The sequence below is a fragment of the Rana temporaria genome, chromosome 1 (genome assembly GCF_905171775.1).
Source record: "Rana temporaria chromosome 1, aRanTem1.1, whole genome shotgun sequence".
Lineage (NCBI taxonomy): Eukaryota > Metazoa > Chordata > Amphibia > Anura > Ranidae > Rana > Rana temporaria.
The window spans coordinates 180,397,193-180,414,510 of NC_053489.1; the positions used below are offsets into that span (position 1 = coordinate 180,397,193).

General features: G+C 49.0%; 1 protein-coding gene across 2 annotated transcripts in view; it reads right to left on the reverse strand.

Annotated features, from left to right (window-relative positions):
- Positions 1-7,604: 7,604 nt before the first annotated feature.
- The window catches only part of RHOF (ras homolog family member F, filopodia associated), an 81,934-nt gene continuing 72,220 nt past the window's right edge, over positions 7,605-17,318 (reverse strand). For both annotated transcript variants that reach the window (XM_040346972.1, XM_040346965.1), the window contains exon 5: positions 7,605-8,222. In XM_040346972.1, coding sequence (XP_040202906.1) covers positions 8,055-8,222 — 168 coding nt within the window. In that variant the 3' untranslated portion in view covers positions 7,605-8,054. The remainder of the gene's footprint in view (positions 8,223-17,318) is intronic.

Genomic DNA, 17,318 nt, shown 5'->3' on the forward strand with positions numbered 1-17,318 from the left:
CTCTCCTGAGCCGTACCAGGCTGCATGCCCTCAACATGGGGGGGTTGGGTGCTCTGGGGCAGGGGGGCGCACTGCGGCCCCCCCACCTCAGAGCACCCTGTCCCCATGTTGATGAGGACAGGGCCCCTTCCCGACAACCCTGGCCGTTGGTTGTCGGGGTATGCGGGCGGGAGGCTTATCGGAATCTGGGAGCCCCCTTTAATAAGGGGGCCCCCAGATACCGGCCCCCCACCCTAAGTGAATGAGTATGGGGTACATCGTACCCCTACCCATTCACCTGCAAGAAAAGTGATAAAAACACAAATAAACCACACAGTGTATTAAAATATTTTATTTTTCTGCTCCGGAGGCCTCCCCTGTCTTCTTTATTAGCTCTTTTACCAGGGGAGGCTTCTTCTTTGACGTCTTCGGGTGGGTGGGGGCCGCCGTCTGGTTCTCTTCCACCGCCGGGGGGGGTCGCTTTTAAAAAAGCCCCCACCCCCCGGCGGGTTTCCTCCGGCGTCTTCGGCGGGGCTCTTCTTCTTCCGCTATCCCGACGGGTCTTCTCAACTCTCCGGGGGTCTCCTTCTGTCTTCGCCGCTCTCCGCTCTTGACTCGTCGCACCCCGGTTCTTCGTCTCGCTGTCCGGTGTCTTCTTCCGTGCTTTACGTCTTCTCCTTCCGTGCTGTGATGAGTTCTTCTTCCGCGCTGTGACGTCATGTTCTTCACTTCTCTCCTTCTCCCGGTGTTGACACGTCGCCGGCTCCTCTCTGCAATGACGGGTGCGCGGGTGCATCGGACCTATATAGGCCTCACAGTCCCATCATGCTCTGTACCTACCCATGTGATACCTACCACGTGGGTAGGTATCACATGGGTAGGTACAGAGCATGATGGGACTGTGAGGCCTATATAGGTCCGATGCAAGGCGCGCATCCGTCATTTCAGCGAGGAGGACCGGCGTGGCAACATCGGGAGAAGGAGAGAAGTGAAGAACATGACGTCACAGCACGGAAGAAGAACTCATCACAGCACGGAAGGAGAAGACGTACAGCACGGAAGAAGACACCGGACAGCGAGACGAAGAACCGGGGTGCGACGAGTCAAGAGCGGAGAGCGGCGAAGACAGAAGGAGAACCCCGGAGAGTTGAGAAGACCCGTCGGGATAGCGGAAGAAGAAGAGCCCCGCCGAAGACGCCGGAGGAAACCCGCCGGGGGGTGGGGGCTTTTTTAAAAGCGACCCCCCCCGGCGGTGGAAGAGAACCAGACGGCGGCCCCCACCCACCCGAAGACGTCAAAGAAGAAGCCTCCCCTGGTAAAAGAGCTAATAAAGAAGACAGGGGAGGCCTCCGGAGCAGAAAAATAAAATATTTTAATACCCTGTGTGGTTTATTTGTGTTTTTACCACTTTTCTTGCAGGTGAATGGGTAGGGGTACGATGTACCCCATACTCATTCACTTAGGGTGGGGGGCCGGTATCTGGGGGCCCCCTTATTAAAGGGGGCTCCCAGATTCCGATAAGCCTCCCGCCCGCATACCCCGACAACCAACGGCCAGGGTTGTCGGGAAGGGGCCCTGTCCTCATCAACATGGGGACAGGGTGCTCTGAGGTGGGGGGGCCGCAGTGCGCCCCCCTGCCCCAGAGCACCCAACCCCCCCCATGTTGAGGGCATGCAGCCTGGTACGGCTCAGGAGGGGGGGGGCGCTCGCTCGTCCCCACTCCCTTCCTGGCTGGCCGGGTAGCGTGCTTTGGATACGGGTCTGGTATGGATTGTAGGGGGACCCCCTACGCGGTTTTTTTCGGCGTAGGGGGGCTCTCCTTACAACCCATAACAGACCTAAGGGCCCGGTATGCTCCTGAGGGGGGGACCCATGCCGGATTTTTATTTAAAATCCGGCGGGGACTTCCCCCTCAGGATTCATAACAAACGCCGCACACGTGTAGAATTGGCGGGAATCCAAGTCGGATCTCCCGTCGCTTCTATGACGCGCTTGCTGGGATGTGCTGTCACTATTCCAGTGAGTGCGAGGTGTCGGGGAGATCTCGGCACCCTGTCGCCGAGTATCAGCGCGACGCTGTCGTGCTAAAAGCACAATATCACAAACACCTACTGTACCTTTCAGCCCACCGGAGGATGTGTGTGACTTCCATCGCTGCAGCCGAGCTCCCAGTGCCCCCCTGATGATTGATGTACGCCACGGCCGTGGCATTGTCGGACTGAATCCTGACCGGTCGGTCCTGCAGACCCAGAGACCACTTGGAGAAAACTTGATCGCTCGGAGCTCCAGTACCTTGATTGGAAGGCTGGCATCCGTCGTGACCATTGTCCAATGGCACGGCAGAAACGATTTCCCGGTCCGAAGTACCGGAGACGTCAGCCACCACACTAGGGAGGACTTGACCAGTCGGACTCACCCGAATATGGTAATCCAGAGATGAAGGAAGCTTGTCCCAACGTGACAAAATCTTTATGCAACACTCGGGTGTGAAACTGGGCATACGGAACTGCCTCGAAAGAGGTAACCATAAGACCCAGCACTCTCATGCAAAAGCGAAGTGACACTTATTTCTGTAGTTTTTCCGCTGGGAGGAAAACCCTCACCTCCGAGGAGTCCAGGACTAACCCCAGGTATTCCATCCGCAGAGATGGTACCAGTACTGACTTCTGGGTATTCAATAGCCAACCAAAGTCTCGGAGGGTCTGACAGGTGATACACATCCTCTTCTAATTCTGAGCTTGAAGAAGCTCTCAGAAGGTCGTCCAGGTATCCTACGATAGCGATCCCGCGCTGCCTCAGCAGGGCCAGAATCGGAGCGAGCACCTTGGTGAAAACCCGTGGTGCCGAGGCCAGGCCGAACGGGAGGGCCACAAATTGAAAGTGGTTCTCTCCGACCGCAAAACGCAGAAATCTCTGGTGTTTTGCGCATATGGGGATATGCAGGTACGCGTCACTGAAATCCAAGGATGCTAGGAAATCCCCCTGATGGAGCGCTGCCACAACTGAGCGAATCGAATCCATTCTGGATTTTTGCACTTTGACAAAACAATTGAGGGCCTTGAGGTCCAGGATTGGACGAACCCCTTCCTTCTTGGGGACTACAAACAGATTGGAGTAAAACCCCTGAAACCTTTCCGTTGAGGGAACCGGTACAATCACTCCCCTGACCAGCAGATCCTGGACAGCCCCTGACAGATCCTTCCGGCGATCCGGAGGAAGCTGGAGGTTGGAAGGAAAAAATCTGTTTGGTGGACAAGAGAGAAACTATATCTTGTACCCCGAGGAAACTACTTCGCAAACCCAACGGTCGGAAAGAGACCTCCAGCGAGCCGCGAATTCGCAAAACCGCCCCCACCCGAGATGCGGGCGGGGCACACCTTCATGCAGAGGCAGGCTTGTTGGACTTGCGGTACCAGGTGCGCTTTTGCCTTTCAGCAGGCGCCTTAGCACCCTTAAAAAGTTTTCCTGCCGCACTTAGCGGGCGAAAAAAACGCTTGGGGGTAGTAAAGGACGGCCCTTGCTTACGGCGAGGCTCCTTACCCTTTCCAGATTGCGGGAGCAGCGTGCTCTTACCGCCTGTGGCATCTTTTATGAAGTCATCGAGGGACGCCCCAAAAAGCCGTTTACCCTTAAAGGGTAAATCCACCAAGGCCTTTTAAGAAGACTGGTCCGCAGACCAACACTTCAGCCACACAAGGTGGTGTAGTACCACCGCGGAGGCCCTGGAGAGCAAGGGAAGTGTATCCAGGGCCGACTCAGACAAACTTTAGGCCTTGCACTAACTGGTCGGCCAGTTCCACACAGAGCTCAGGAGCATTCTGCGCCTCCAGCTCATGCAGCAAGGACTTTGCCCGTTCGTTAAGTGTCTGCGACACCAGAGCCCCGGCCAAAACCGGTCTCACCGCCGACCCCACCACCATGGAGCAGGCCACAGCCTCAGTTCTCCTATCTGCGGGGTCCTTAAAAGCGGGAGCCCCTTCCACAGGCAACGTGGTGGCCTTGTTCAGTCTGGACACAGAAAGGTCCACTGACGGAGGAGAAACACACTTTTTTAAAAAGTCCTCCTCAAAGGGGTAACGGACCGCAAAGTATTTTGGAACTGCAAAAACCTTCTGCGGCCGATCCCATTCCTTGTACAACAGTTTGTCCAGATATGGAACACAAGGAAACACTTTCGCGGTGCGGGGTGGCTTGCAGAACCCAAAAGGGACCATGTCTGATGCCTCCACCGAATCCTCAAGTTTCTGAGTATCCCGCACCGCAGTGATAAGAGCTCCAACAAACGCCTTATCATATGCTGACCCTGAAGCAGAGTCATCCTCACTGTCCGTGTGGGCTAAGCCTGCATCATCTGACATGACGGAACCAGGGCCAGCTGCAGTAGCAGGGCCTGACTCCGTGTCAGAGACATCCCCAGAAGAAGGCGTAGTGAGGGGGCGCTTTTTACCCCCCTTCTGGCCACACGCCGCTTCAATCCTGGCAACAAACGCCTCAAGGACTGCCGTCATAGCATCCACTGAGGACGCAGGGGCACTAAGGGTTAACTCTGGCATGCTTGGGGTAGAAGCCTCCGGTTCGGACGCCATGCTGACCCACCGTATATGCCGCCCTAGAACTGCAAGGCAGGACCCACAGGCCACCCTCCCGGACACAACAGAGAGCAGGGGACTCACCACCCTACCAGGCTGTAGTGCTGCTGAGAACGCTGCCCGTGCTGTGCCGTCCCTCAGGAAGTGTGCTGAGAGCTTTTGGTGCTGTTATTCTAGTCACTAGAGGCCAAAAACTTTTCCAAGATGGCCGCCAACATGCAGAAAAACAGCATGCAGGCTACAAGAAAATGGCCACCGATTCAATAGAGCCATGTCACCGGCAAAATGGCGGCCATACACGTGTTTTAAAACATACAGTAGCAAACACAGTAAAATCACCAGACCCTGCAGGCCCCCCCCCCCAGCACACACGGCACCATAAAGGACATAAAAAAATGGCACCCCACAGCAGCACAGCCCCCCCGGTATTAACGGAGCCCCCCAGGCGGACCCCCACCTCACAGCCGCCACCCAGAAAACAGGGAGAGAGGGAGAGGGAGAGAGGAAAGCAGAGCGGACCCTCGATCGACCTCCCCGGGAATGCACCACCTGAACCACCATGCCAAGGCAAGGGGATACTACTTTCCCATCCTGCGACCACCGGCTGGAGGAATTCCAGACAGACCCAACGTCCGCAGCAGATACGGCATGGCTGTCGGCCCGGCACACTGTGACACAGCCATAGAGACCGGTCATATGTGTGCCCTGTAGCATATAGCTCACCGGCCACCCCTGGAGCAACGGGGCATGTCGTGGAAAGCCCATTGCGTAGCTAAAGGCTGGCACACGCTCGATGGGGGGGATTACATGGATCGAAGCTCCAGCCTGTCACCCAGTCGGCAGTTGATTGTAGATCCCAGGATCCAAAAATGCAGGAAAAAAATGAAATAAAAGCGAAAAAAAAATTGCCTAAAAACCTCCAGAGCACATGGGCCCAGAGGAGCCATGTCCTCTCCTAACGCTAGGCAGAAAAAAACTGGGGCTGCATGATGCAGAGAGTGGGATGTACCCGGGGGACCCGCCCCCTGGGAGGTGCTGTACTGGGAGAAGTGTTTTTAACACTTGAAGTGCTGTTTTTTTCTGCCTGAAAGGAAGGATATATAACCCCAAGGTCAATGCTGCTGTGTCTGTCCATGAACGGAAGAGAAATAGGTCCGTTTGGCAGTGTGGAGGCAGGAATAGTATTTTGGGAGGGCACATTTATATTGGTTAAAGTCTTATGCCACAGACACTCAAGAGCGCGGCTACGTTTTCAGAGACTTCTGGTTTCATCTCTTTGTCAAGGTTATAGCGGTCAGAGCCTGATTCTGTGTGTGGTGAAGGGGGCAAGCTTGTCTAGGGAGGAAGACAGTGAGCTGTTGTAGATATGCACAATTAGCACTGAAGATAAAATTAAACAGCAACCTCAGTTTGTTAGAACAAGTCAATGATTTAAAAACTGCTTGCTACTAATCTTTGCTGAATAAGTCGGTTACGCCTGATACACACAAGCAGTTTTTAAAATCGCTCAACCCAGCAGGCTGGATGAAAAAAAAAAAATACTGATGCGCTCACAAGTAGATCACTGTACTCACACTGTGTGATTTTAGTTCACCAATCTTCCAGCTGAGCTATTGTGTTCTGACAGGAGGAAGTACCCCCCCCCTCCCCACTAGAACACAACAGTCAGAACTGATATGATGCTGGTTTTCCAGCATGCCAGTTAGACTGAAGCCAGACGTTAGGCCAGCTCTTTCAGACAGGCTGCTGTACACACTGGCCAAAATGTCAGTTTCTGTTGAACTGGCTGATATCCTGCCAGTGTGCACCAGCCTTAATGCTAAAAGCCAGCCTATGCTGTTCCCCCCTACACTTACCAATAAAAGACTACTACATCATTTATAAAGCCAAAACAAACCGATTACCCAATCCACACATTCTAGGTTGATGGGGGAATCCTGCTGGCTGCTGCGTTACTGTATTATGGCAGTGGAACTCCTCTGCTGCCAGAATACAGTAGATAACACTACACCCAATTAACTTACAAGCGCTGATCAAGCAAATATATACTAACAGTCCCGTTTGCAAGGAGTTGATCACTAGATCAACTCCTCTTAAATGGGAAAAGCCATACATGGATCAAAATTAATCTGGTTCCTGCTAATCCATGTATGGTCAGCATAAGTGTCGGGTGGGCCGTTTTCCCTAGGCTTCTTAGATCTCTTGTGAGCTCCGTTAAGTGAGATTTCCTTATCATTGTTCCACCTCCTGGGAGTTTTGCATATTCTCATGAGAGGTTCCAACTCCTCCAGTTCCATGTACCATTCAACACAAAAAAATATGTCAAGGTTAGAGTGCTGCCCCTTGGCAGCAGAGAACTCGCCACCACAGATGCTGGAGACCTTGAAGTCCCTGGGGATTAATCAGCACCGAAATATTGACAATTAGGCTGCTTTCACACTGAGGCGCTTTGCAGGCGCTATTGCACTAAAAATAGCGCCTGCAATGCGCTCGGAAAGAGTCGCTCCTTTCTATCCAGTGTGAATGCCTTTCACACTGGAGCGTTGCACTGGCGGGCCGCTAAAAAAAAAAAGTCCTGCCAGCCGCATCTTTGAGGCGCGGTAAAAATACCGCTCCTATAGCGCCCCTGCCCATTAAAAACTATTTGGTAACGCCTCCAACCCTCCCGCAAACGCTGTAAAAAGGCGTTTTTGTGGGCGGTTTTAACCTTTTTCATCCGCTAGCGGGGGTTAAAACCACAACGCTAGCGGGTGAAAATCGCGGCAAACAAAATGGTAAAACGCCGCTAAAAATATTGGCGTTTTACCGCCAGCGCTTCAGTGTGAAAGTACCCAGCCCTTCAGTGTGTTATGTTTTGTAAAACCTTCTAGTATCTGAAGAAAGATCCCAATACTCACCTGTTATGTTTAAAAATACAAATATAAATATAAGCCAATTTTGTTTCTAGAAAAAATATGTGCACATATAACAAGACAACCCGAGGGTCTTGAGTGTTCCAACTCAGTTCGTATTGATCAATAGCTACCAAAAATAATGTGAGGTTCAGGCATGATCTTTATTTCTGGTATGGTATATTTGTTATCTTATATTTACAACAAAAAAAATGCCATAGCTGCTAGCACTTTACTCTGCCCGTTCTGCAGTCATGGGCATGAAAGGCATTAGGGTAACTCCAGCCAGCCAGAGATCCTCAGCCTTGGTAGCAATGTGGTTTCTAGACGACTCAGTATGCAAGAAGAACAGATGCGGAGACAACATCCACCTCCCTTCATAGGAAACCACTGCCTGAGAAGACTCAGAAAAACTTTACTTATAGTCCTCAAGTTAAAATGTTTCAGATGAGTCACCAGCAGACTGGGCTTGTATTATAAAATACTCGTATAATAATTAAAACAAAATGTATTTACAATAAAAGGAGTCCAGGTACGTTTAGAATGACAGTCCCGGGGAAGTCAGGAGATGGCAGGGAGAAGGACGGTGCTAGTCTCAGACAAGCAGGCAACTCCTTTTCTTCTTTTTCATCTTCTGTTCTTTTTTCATGCCATTTAGTGCAATGAGCGTAGCTTCTCTGAACACATTATCTACATTCTCCTGAAATTTGGCCGAACATTCCAGGTATTCCTCAGCTTGAATGTTTTTGCAAGTAGCTTCACCCTTTAAAGAAGAAACATGTTATTATAGACATACACTGAGGACTGAACAATAAATTGGATCAAAAGCAACACTGTTCCCTACCGAAATGATCCCAAATCAGTAGACTTACATTGATATCACACTGTTATGTGATATCTGTATCATTGTATTGGCCAAATGTTGTGGACCCCTCGGTTGTTCCTGCATTCTTGCTTTAAGTAAAAAATATATATTATATATATCTCCTGAACTTCCAGCTCTTCAGGCTCAGTTCACATATGAGCCACATCCGTTGCACAGCAGGTTTCTGGTGGGTGCTGGTACACAGTTTCAGGTCTGATTTCAGCCCAAACTTGGACCACAAAAGGCACACATTTTTCCTGCAAAATGCACCAGACCCGCTTCGAAGATATGTGTACCGGCTCCATAGAGAACCAGTCACATTCTCCTGCTATGCAAATTGGATGCAGGGAATCCGCATAGAAAAGGTGTAAAGCAGTGGGAGCACCTTGCCATTTTATACTATGGGGCTGTGTGTTTGAATTGATTTATATAGTGTAGGGCAGGGGTAGGCAAACTGGGGCCCTCCAACTGTTGTAGAACTACAAGTCCCATCATGCCTCTAGGAGTAATTGTATTTGCCAGCCTTGCAATGCTTCATGGAAAATCTAGTTCCACAACAGCTGGAGGGCTGTAATATATTGCAGCTCATCAATCATTAGATGTAGGGATGCACCGGTACTCGTGCAAATGCTCCGATGCCTAATCCGATACCTATTGTATGGAACCAGGCGTCCTCAAGCAAAGCAGGGGGGTCGGGCAGCCTCACAGATTGGTGAAGCGCTGGGGGCAGTTAAAAGCAATGATCTCCCTGTATAGCTTTTCCAACAGCCGCTTCTCCTCCTCTCCCTCTGGCGGCTGTCAGCTTCTTTATTAAAAGTTATACAGGGAGATAACTTCCCCACCACCGCACCGATAACCCCCCAACTGTCCCTGTGTCGTCCTCTGGGTCTTCGCCCCTCTCTCTGGCTCACCGGGTCCTTCTCCCTCTCTGCTCCCTAGCTCCCCATTTTCTTCTCCCTCTTAGCAGTAGCCTCCTCCCTCTTTGCTCCATGGGTCCTCCTCTGGTCCCCCCCCCCCCTGTCCTGGATCCTTTAGAATGGAGAGTAGAGGAAGGAGCCGTAAATTGTAATTTACCGGCTCCTTCCTTTTCTGAATTAACAGAGTCAATAACTGAGCATCGTAATCAGTGCAGTTGAGGCTGTAGCGAAAGGCACTATGGACTGCTTGTCCTTCGTCCCTTTCCCTGTTTCAAAGGGGAGATTTCAGGGGTCTGTTTAGACCACCAATATCTCACCAAAGAGCCCCCCCAACAGGAGTGATAAAATAAAAAAATAAAAAACACTGACACCATCCACCCCTCACAAATAAAAGCATTGTAGTAAAAAAAATATATAAATTGAAAAAAAAAAATACTGACACAGTCCACACCAAATCAGTTCCACTGTCAAACAACATTAAAAAAAGGATCGGTAATGGGTATTGGCGAGTACTTGGAAAAAAAGTAATCGGTACTTGTACTCGGTCTTAAAAAGGTGGTATTGCTGCAACCCTAATCAGATGTGATGTCTGCAATAGTTTTCTTTTAGGCTTTTCCCCTTCTGTTTTCACCTGGTGATCTGGCCAGTAACACACCTTCTGTATTAGAGTGCACCCACTATGGATAAAAGAGCACAGGGGCGTCTTTGGGCAGCAGTATTGCCAGTCTGGGAGGAGGGGAGTGGTTGATGTATTAGATTTAAATACACTAACAAATTGAAGCAAAACTCCAGCTAATACTTTATACGCAGTTACAGCAAACTGTTTTTTTTTTTTCCTTTTAGGATAAAGGTTTTACAGTAAAAAAAAAAAAAATTATCACTGTAAGCATCTCTGCTAGTGGTAAAATGGTGCGTCTCATCTCTAACCTCTGCATTTTGCTGGAGAGCTTGTTCTTTTGAAAAACAGACTTACTACCAGATGAAAATAGAAGCAAGCAAGCCTTAAAAATGAAAACTGATACAGCCACCACATCTGAGGGCCCATACACACGATAGAATTTATCCGCGAATACGGTCCAGCGGACCGTTTCCGCGGATAAATCCTCTCGTGGATTTCGGCGGATTTTCATGCGATGGTGTGTACACACCATCGCATTGAAATCCGCGCCGAAATCCTCTGGCGATGACGTGTCGCGCCGTCGCCGCGATTATGACGCGGCGACGTGCGCGACGCTGTCATATAAGGAATTCCACGCATGCGTCAAATCATTACGACGCATGCGGGGGATCCCTTCGGACGGATGGATTCGGTGAGTCTGTACAGACCAGCGGATCCATCCGTTGGGATGGATTCCAGCAGATGGATTTGTTGTGCATGTCAGCGAATATCCGATCTGCTGGAATCCATCCCAGGGGAGATTTATCCGCGGATAAAGATCGGCTGGCGTGTACACACCATAGGATCTATCCGCTGAAACCCATTTGCTGGGATTTATCTGCGGATGGATTCTATGGTGTGTATGGGGCCTGAGAATTGGTAAGTTGCAATATAACAAATGTTTGTTTTTGGGTTTAATACCACTTTAAGTGATCAAATCACCTCCCGAAAGTGCTTAAAAAAAAAAAAACACACGGAGGGATTAATATCACTTTAATATGAAAAACATCAATCCGTGGTGCAGCCAGTTCTTTTCCAAAGTCACATAACTAGTTAAATGGAGACGACTTGTGTGTGCTCAAGTGATTATAGTACAGCATAAATACACACGTGCTGTATCTGGAAAATCCAGGTTCTGGTGAATCCGTGTTGTGGCATTGCCCACCAAAAAAGAGAAATAAACACTTCAAGCAGCTTTGTGAAACATACAAGAAATTTCCAGGTCACTCAATAGTCCTTGGAGCACAGAGAGTATGGCACAGCTGTGACTCTGCGGGGACAGGCCAGATTCCAATCCATGGGTGGAAGCCTCATCTGATACTTAGATCAACTTCTGTGGAACGGACAAGCTTGGAAACTTTTGCTTGGTGGCTTATCCAATTGGCTACAGCTGCTGATCATCGTATTCTGACAGCGGAGACCAGCAGGGGTAATTCCTCCATCAACCTCACTTGTGTGGATGTAGGAATCACTTTGTAATATCTATCTATATCTATCGATCTATATCTATATCGATCTATATCTATATCGATCTATATCTATATCGATCTATATCTATATCTATATCGATCTATATCTAAATCGATCTATATCTATCTATATCTATCTATATCTATCTATATCTATATCTATCTATATCTATCTATATCTATATCTATCTATCTTTTTTTTTTTTTGTCCACTGACTGAACGAAAAAAAAAAAAAAAAATAGGTACAGGAGACGCTGAAGTCAGAGTACAGGAGGCTCTATAGTCAACTAAAATAATAATGTTCTATGATCTGAATACGGAGGGCTCAGGAATCAACTGGGAAAAAAAACATGGAGTTTGGTCTGACGACCACAAAGCTCAGTTTTGGTCTTACCAGACTACAAAACAATACACAATCATAAATACACCAAGCCTAATGTGAAGCATGGTGGTATTTGCGTTACTTTGTGGAGATGCTTATTTGCAGTAAGCCTTAGATGGTTTGTTAAGATCGAAAAACAGGAAAACCTGGTTAAAAACTTGATGCAATTTGCAAGAAACCGGAGACTAGAGAGAAGTCTTTTAGCAAGGCAATGGCCCGAAGCATAAAACCAAAATGACACAGGAAAGCATAAAAACAACAGCGTTCAGGTCCTGGAAAGGCACAAAGTCTAGATCTCCATTCAATAAAGGGTTTCCTTCTGTACTTGAACAGCAGTTCACTTGCCATCCCCATGCAAACTGAAAGAGCTGCTGCACTTCTGCAGAGTAGCAGGGAAAGATTTGTCTCCAGATATGCAAATGTGAAAAAGACCTGAAGCTAACTGTGGGGGGTGGGACTGCCTGGAGGAGGAGACTGATTGCTGTTCATAAGCAGTATGAACAGCGGGTCTGTCTCCTCTCTCTCATGACAGAACGGAGATCTTCGTTCGGTCTCTCTCAGGAGCGATTGTGGGAACGCAGCGGCCATTGCAGCCGCCAGGCACGCAATCTGTCTCCGTTGTCACGCTGTGCGCCCCCTAGAGCTCTTAAAAGCGGCTGAAGTCCAGCTACGGCGATTCACCCAGGGGAGCCAACCTGCCGTGGTAGAACTGCGGTGGCTGGTCCTTAACTGGTTAAAGTGTATGTAAAGCTAAAAAACATTTTCTTTTAGTTTTGGATTGTATGTGAACCTCTGTCATGTTTTTATTACTGTCTGTGGCCCTGCTGGTGATGTTTACCGTCACTATTGTTTCTGTTAACCACCATCTTTGTTAAAAAAAAGATTTTTGAGTTGTCACAGGAACAGGAGGGGAAATATTCCAATGAGTAAACCTGTTCTGGTGACAGCGATCCGAGCGTGGATATCGCCTTGCTTTGGAGAGATATCCTCCTACCTGCTGCATCTCTGGGACATGAAGTGAAGGGAAAATCTGCCTGATGGGAACAAAACAGGCTTTACCTATACTGTAAAAGGTCAAGTTCACCTTTATTTTATTTTATAAGTTCCAGCTTACCTACATACCAATATAGCATTAATGTACTTCTTTTGCAAAAATAAAACAGCTTTCCATTTATTCCACTACACGCTTACCTCACTGACTTTATGGCTGTTTAAACACACAGCTCAATTACTTCTGCCTTACTTCCTGAGCAGACTTTAGGTCATGACACAGGAAGGAGTTGACCAGCTAATCTCATTAGCGCACACACACACTGCATCAGCTACCCTCAGCTGGTCAACTTCTTTCCTGTGTCATAGGGGTGCAACGGATTGTGCCCGATCCGCTAGCCGAACGGGTCGACCTGTTCGGATTGGCACAGACTGCGATCCGCAGAGCGCACCCCCGCCGTGGCCTTAGGAAAGACCGCGGCTTCGGCCTAGCTCCGGAGCGGTCGGCCATCTTGGTACACCCGGCGGCGGTGCGCGCCGACGTCATCACCCCTCTGCTATTCCTACCAGAGCGCGCGCCGCGATCTATTTTGAATGCATCTGCAAGACTGCAAGTACAGTGAGTTGAATCATGATTGTTGGGCAATGCAAAAACTACTGGCTATTATTACTAATATGTGGGGGCAATGTTATACTACAGAGTGGCTATAGATGTACCTTGAATTTATTATTACTAATGTGGGGGCAATGTTATACTACTGTCTATTATTACTAATGTCATGTGGGGGCAATGTTAAACTACTGGCTAGTGGCTAGTATTACTAATGTAGGGGCAATGTTGCTGATCCGAAAATGATCCGATCCGTGACTCCTGATCCGAGGATCGATCCAATCCGTGAGTTTTTTGATCCGTTGCACCCCTACTGTGTCATGACCTAAAGTCTGAGCAAACCTGTCAATGGCACATATTGAAATGTTGGAGTGCCTGTGCAACCTCTATAGGGTCCAAGTATCGCCTCAAGCTACCAGTAGTGACACTGACCCTAGTCAAATGCAAAACTAGTAAAAAAAACAGTTAGAAAAAAAAAAGGAGTAGGAAAAAAAAAAAATGTCAGTGGCCTCCACCTGTAAACCATTCCTGTTTTAGAGGTCCTCTCATTGTTGTCCATCTAGTGCACCTGTTAATTTCAAACACCAAAGCAGCTGAAACTGATTGACAATCCCCTCTGCTACTTAACTGACCTGATCGATATCCCAGGAGTTTAACTGACTTGATGCTATACTCTGATTAAAAAGTATTACTGTAATTGTTTTGAGCAGTGTATAGTTATAGGTGTTTGACCTTGCTGTAGCGGGGGATTCTGTGTTCTCTAGTTGAGAGGAAGTTGCTGTAGCCTCTGGGTTTTTGTTGGCTGTAAATTAAAAAAAATTGTTCCCAAAGAACAGCTCTTAGAGGCTCTTGCCAAAACGATTAAGATTATTAAGTATTAAGTAGGTTACTGTCAAAGGCAAAACAAAGCCATGCTATGACCATTTGCTATGTCATTGCTTACTCAACTATCATCTATCTTCCGAGACTTCAAATTGCCTCACACTTTTCTAGCACTTCTGCTTCTCTTTTAATGTATACTTCTTTTCAGGGGAGGGCTGGCAGCCTAAGACCTGGGGGGCAAGTCCAGTCAAGTGGCCCATTGAACCACCAAATACATGCAACCTCACCAGTGCCCATCAGCGCAGCCTCACCAGTGCATGAGGATTAGAGAGGAGAGGAGAGCAGCCGGATTACACAGAGCGGAGATCTTCCGCTTACCCAGTGTGGCCGATGTGATACGAAGTCCCGCCTCCTGGACCAGCTCCTATGATGGACGTAATCGTTGTGCGGTCTATCATAGGAGCCAGTCAAGGAGGCCGGACTTTGTATGACAGCGTCTGCCAGGTAAGCAAGAGATCCCCGCTCTGTGTAATCTGGCGGTACTTCCCCTCCGAGGCAGCCGAATGGGCACAGCGGACCCATGGGACAAAACCAGGGACAGACTTGGTCCATGGACAGTGTTCTCAGTCCGGGGACTGTTCCCGGAAACCAGTGACATCTGGTCGAAAGAGAGATTTCCCCATTGGGGCTTTTAGGCAGCAAGAAAATATTTTGGAAATAACGTTGTTGTATAAATTAATATTCAATGCCGAGGATTTCGGATATCTAATCCAACCACGGTTCATTATGGGTGTTTTTCTTGTAGGATTACTCCTCCGCTGCCCTTGGGGGGCGTTCATCATGCGGCTCCCTGTAAGCTGTTCTGGTCAGGCCGCTCGTTGTTGGGAGGTGGGGGCAGCCTGGGCCCCAGTGGTCCACCCCATGGCCTTATACATTGCCCATTTTTTTGCCTCAGTGGTAATTATGAAATTATTATGGCTAATTCTTTATGATGTGTGTTGACCTATGTCCTCCCATTCAATTTTGATTCTATGTAATTTTTATACTCTCTCTACATATATTTTTTAGAAATCCCAGCCCCCTGAAGAGACCCAACTGGTCGAAACGCGTCAGTGCTACAGCACTGCTCATGTGGTTTCACTACTATATATTATTACATATAGCCTCCTACTGTCAAAAGAAAAAAATATATTTTGTAATCATGTCATACTTACTGCATCCAGCAATGTCATATGTTTTTAAACCTATATAATGTTATCATCCTGTGACCCCCTTTGTACCTTTGTACCTCTGTGATATCCGAAATCCTCGGCATTAAATATTAAATTTATACAACGTTATTTCCAAAATATTTTCTTGCTGCCTAAAAGCCCCAATGGGGAAATCTCTCTTTCATGCAATTCTGGGGCAATCAGCCTTTTCATCTCCCAAAATATGTGTCTCCCCCCATTTTTTCAGTGACATCTGGTCACCCTAGGCTAGTGGCCAGCAGGACCCACATGTCAGTGGCCAGCAGGATCCAGAGGTCCGTGGCCAGCTCCCAGCAGGACCCACATGCTATGGGTCCTGCTGGGAGCTGGCCGATGGACCTGTGGGTCCTGCTGGCCGATGGACCTGTGGATGGTCACCGTGGCTGGTTGCCTCCTGTAACTGGCTGGCTGAATCCCTGCTGTGGGTGGGTCACCGTGGCTGGCTGGTTTCCTGGTGTGGGTCATTGTGGGTGGCTGGCCTGGCTTCCTGCTGTGGGTCATTGTGGGTGGCTGGCCTGGCTTCCTGCTGTGGGTCATTGTGGGTGGCTGGCCTGGCTTCCTGCTGTGGGTCAGTGGATGGGTGGCTGGCACAATGCTCCCTGCTGAAGGTGGCTGGTGCCTGGCTCCCTGCTGAAGGTGGCAGGTGCCTGGCTCCCTGCTGAAGGTGGCTGGTGCCTGGCTCCCTGCTGTGGGTCAGTGGTTGGGTGGGTGGCTGGCACGGTGCCCCCTGCTGTGCCTGATAGAGGGGGGTGGGCTGACAGAGACAGGCGGACAGAGAGGGGGGGGTGTTCTGACAGATACAAAACAAATACATATTTTAAAAAATGTCTCAGCTAAGTGTTTTGTATGCGCAGAACCCCCAAAAAACGAATAAACCACCGTTGTTTCCTTGACAGCTATAGAGGAAACAACTTTAAAAAAATATGAAGAAAAACTGGCTGAAGAAATTGCACTGTCGCTGGAATCAATGAGACAGCTAAGCAAAACAGAGAGGGGTGGGCTGAGAGAAACCCCACAACGCACTAGCAAGAGAAGCGTGACTCCGGCAGCAAGTGGTTAAGATGATAATACGATCACCCAGTCAGACCAGCCAGCCCCGCCTGGCCGCATCCACATATGGCCAGCTCCGCCGAGCCAATCGCACGGCGCTCGCGTGAACTCGAGTCCCAGAATGCCACAGCGTGACAACATGACCCTGGTAGGCCAATCACAAGGTGCTTGTGTAGACTACAATTCTCAGAAGCCACAGTGTGCAGCTGGACTCCGCGACCATGCCCCTGGCTGACTCCCGCCGGTCGTTTTGCTTATAAGTTGGAATGGCCTGGGGGGGAAACCTCCACCCTGCCTCCCAGCCCCCGCTTCCTTTCCATGTAATTATATTCTGTACTTTTTACAAGACAATTATATAAGTAGAAGCAACTTTGCAATTAAGGCCCCATGCACACGGGACGCCGGTGCAAACTCTGCTAAACACATTTTTAAAGGCTAAAACCGGCGTTTAAAAACGCCCGTTTTGCCGCGAATTTCGCTGCGTTTTACCGTGTTTGCGTTTAGTTAACATCATAAGACCCTCCCTAAGCTCAAAAAACAGTATTATTTAACCATTTCAGCCATTTTGTGAGACCAGAGTGAGTAGCAGCTGAGAGAGCAGCAGTGTACTTGTATTTAGCGTGTCACTTGCCACATCACCTGCCACAAGCTGCGGATTGTCCACTTGCCACGTCACCTGCCACAAGTTGTGAATTGTCCACTTGCCACAAGTTGTGAATTGTCCGCATCACCTTGCCACGCCATCTGCCACAAGTTGTGGATTGTCCACTGGCCACGTCACTTGCAACAAGTTGTGGATTGTCCACTTGCCACGTCACCTGCCACAAGTTGTGGATTGTCCACTG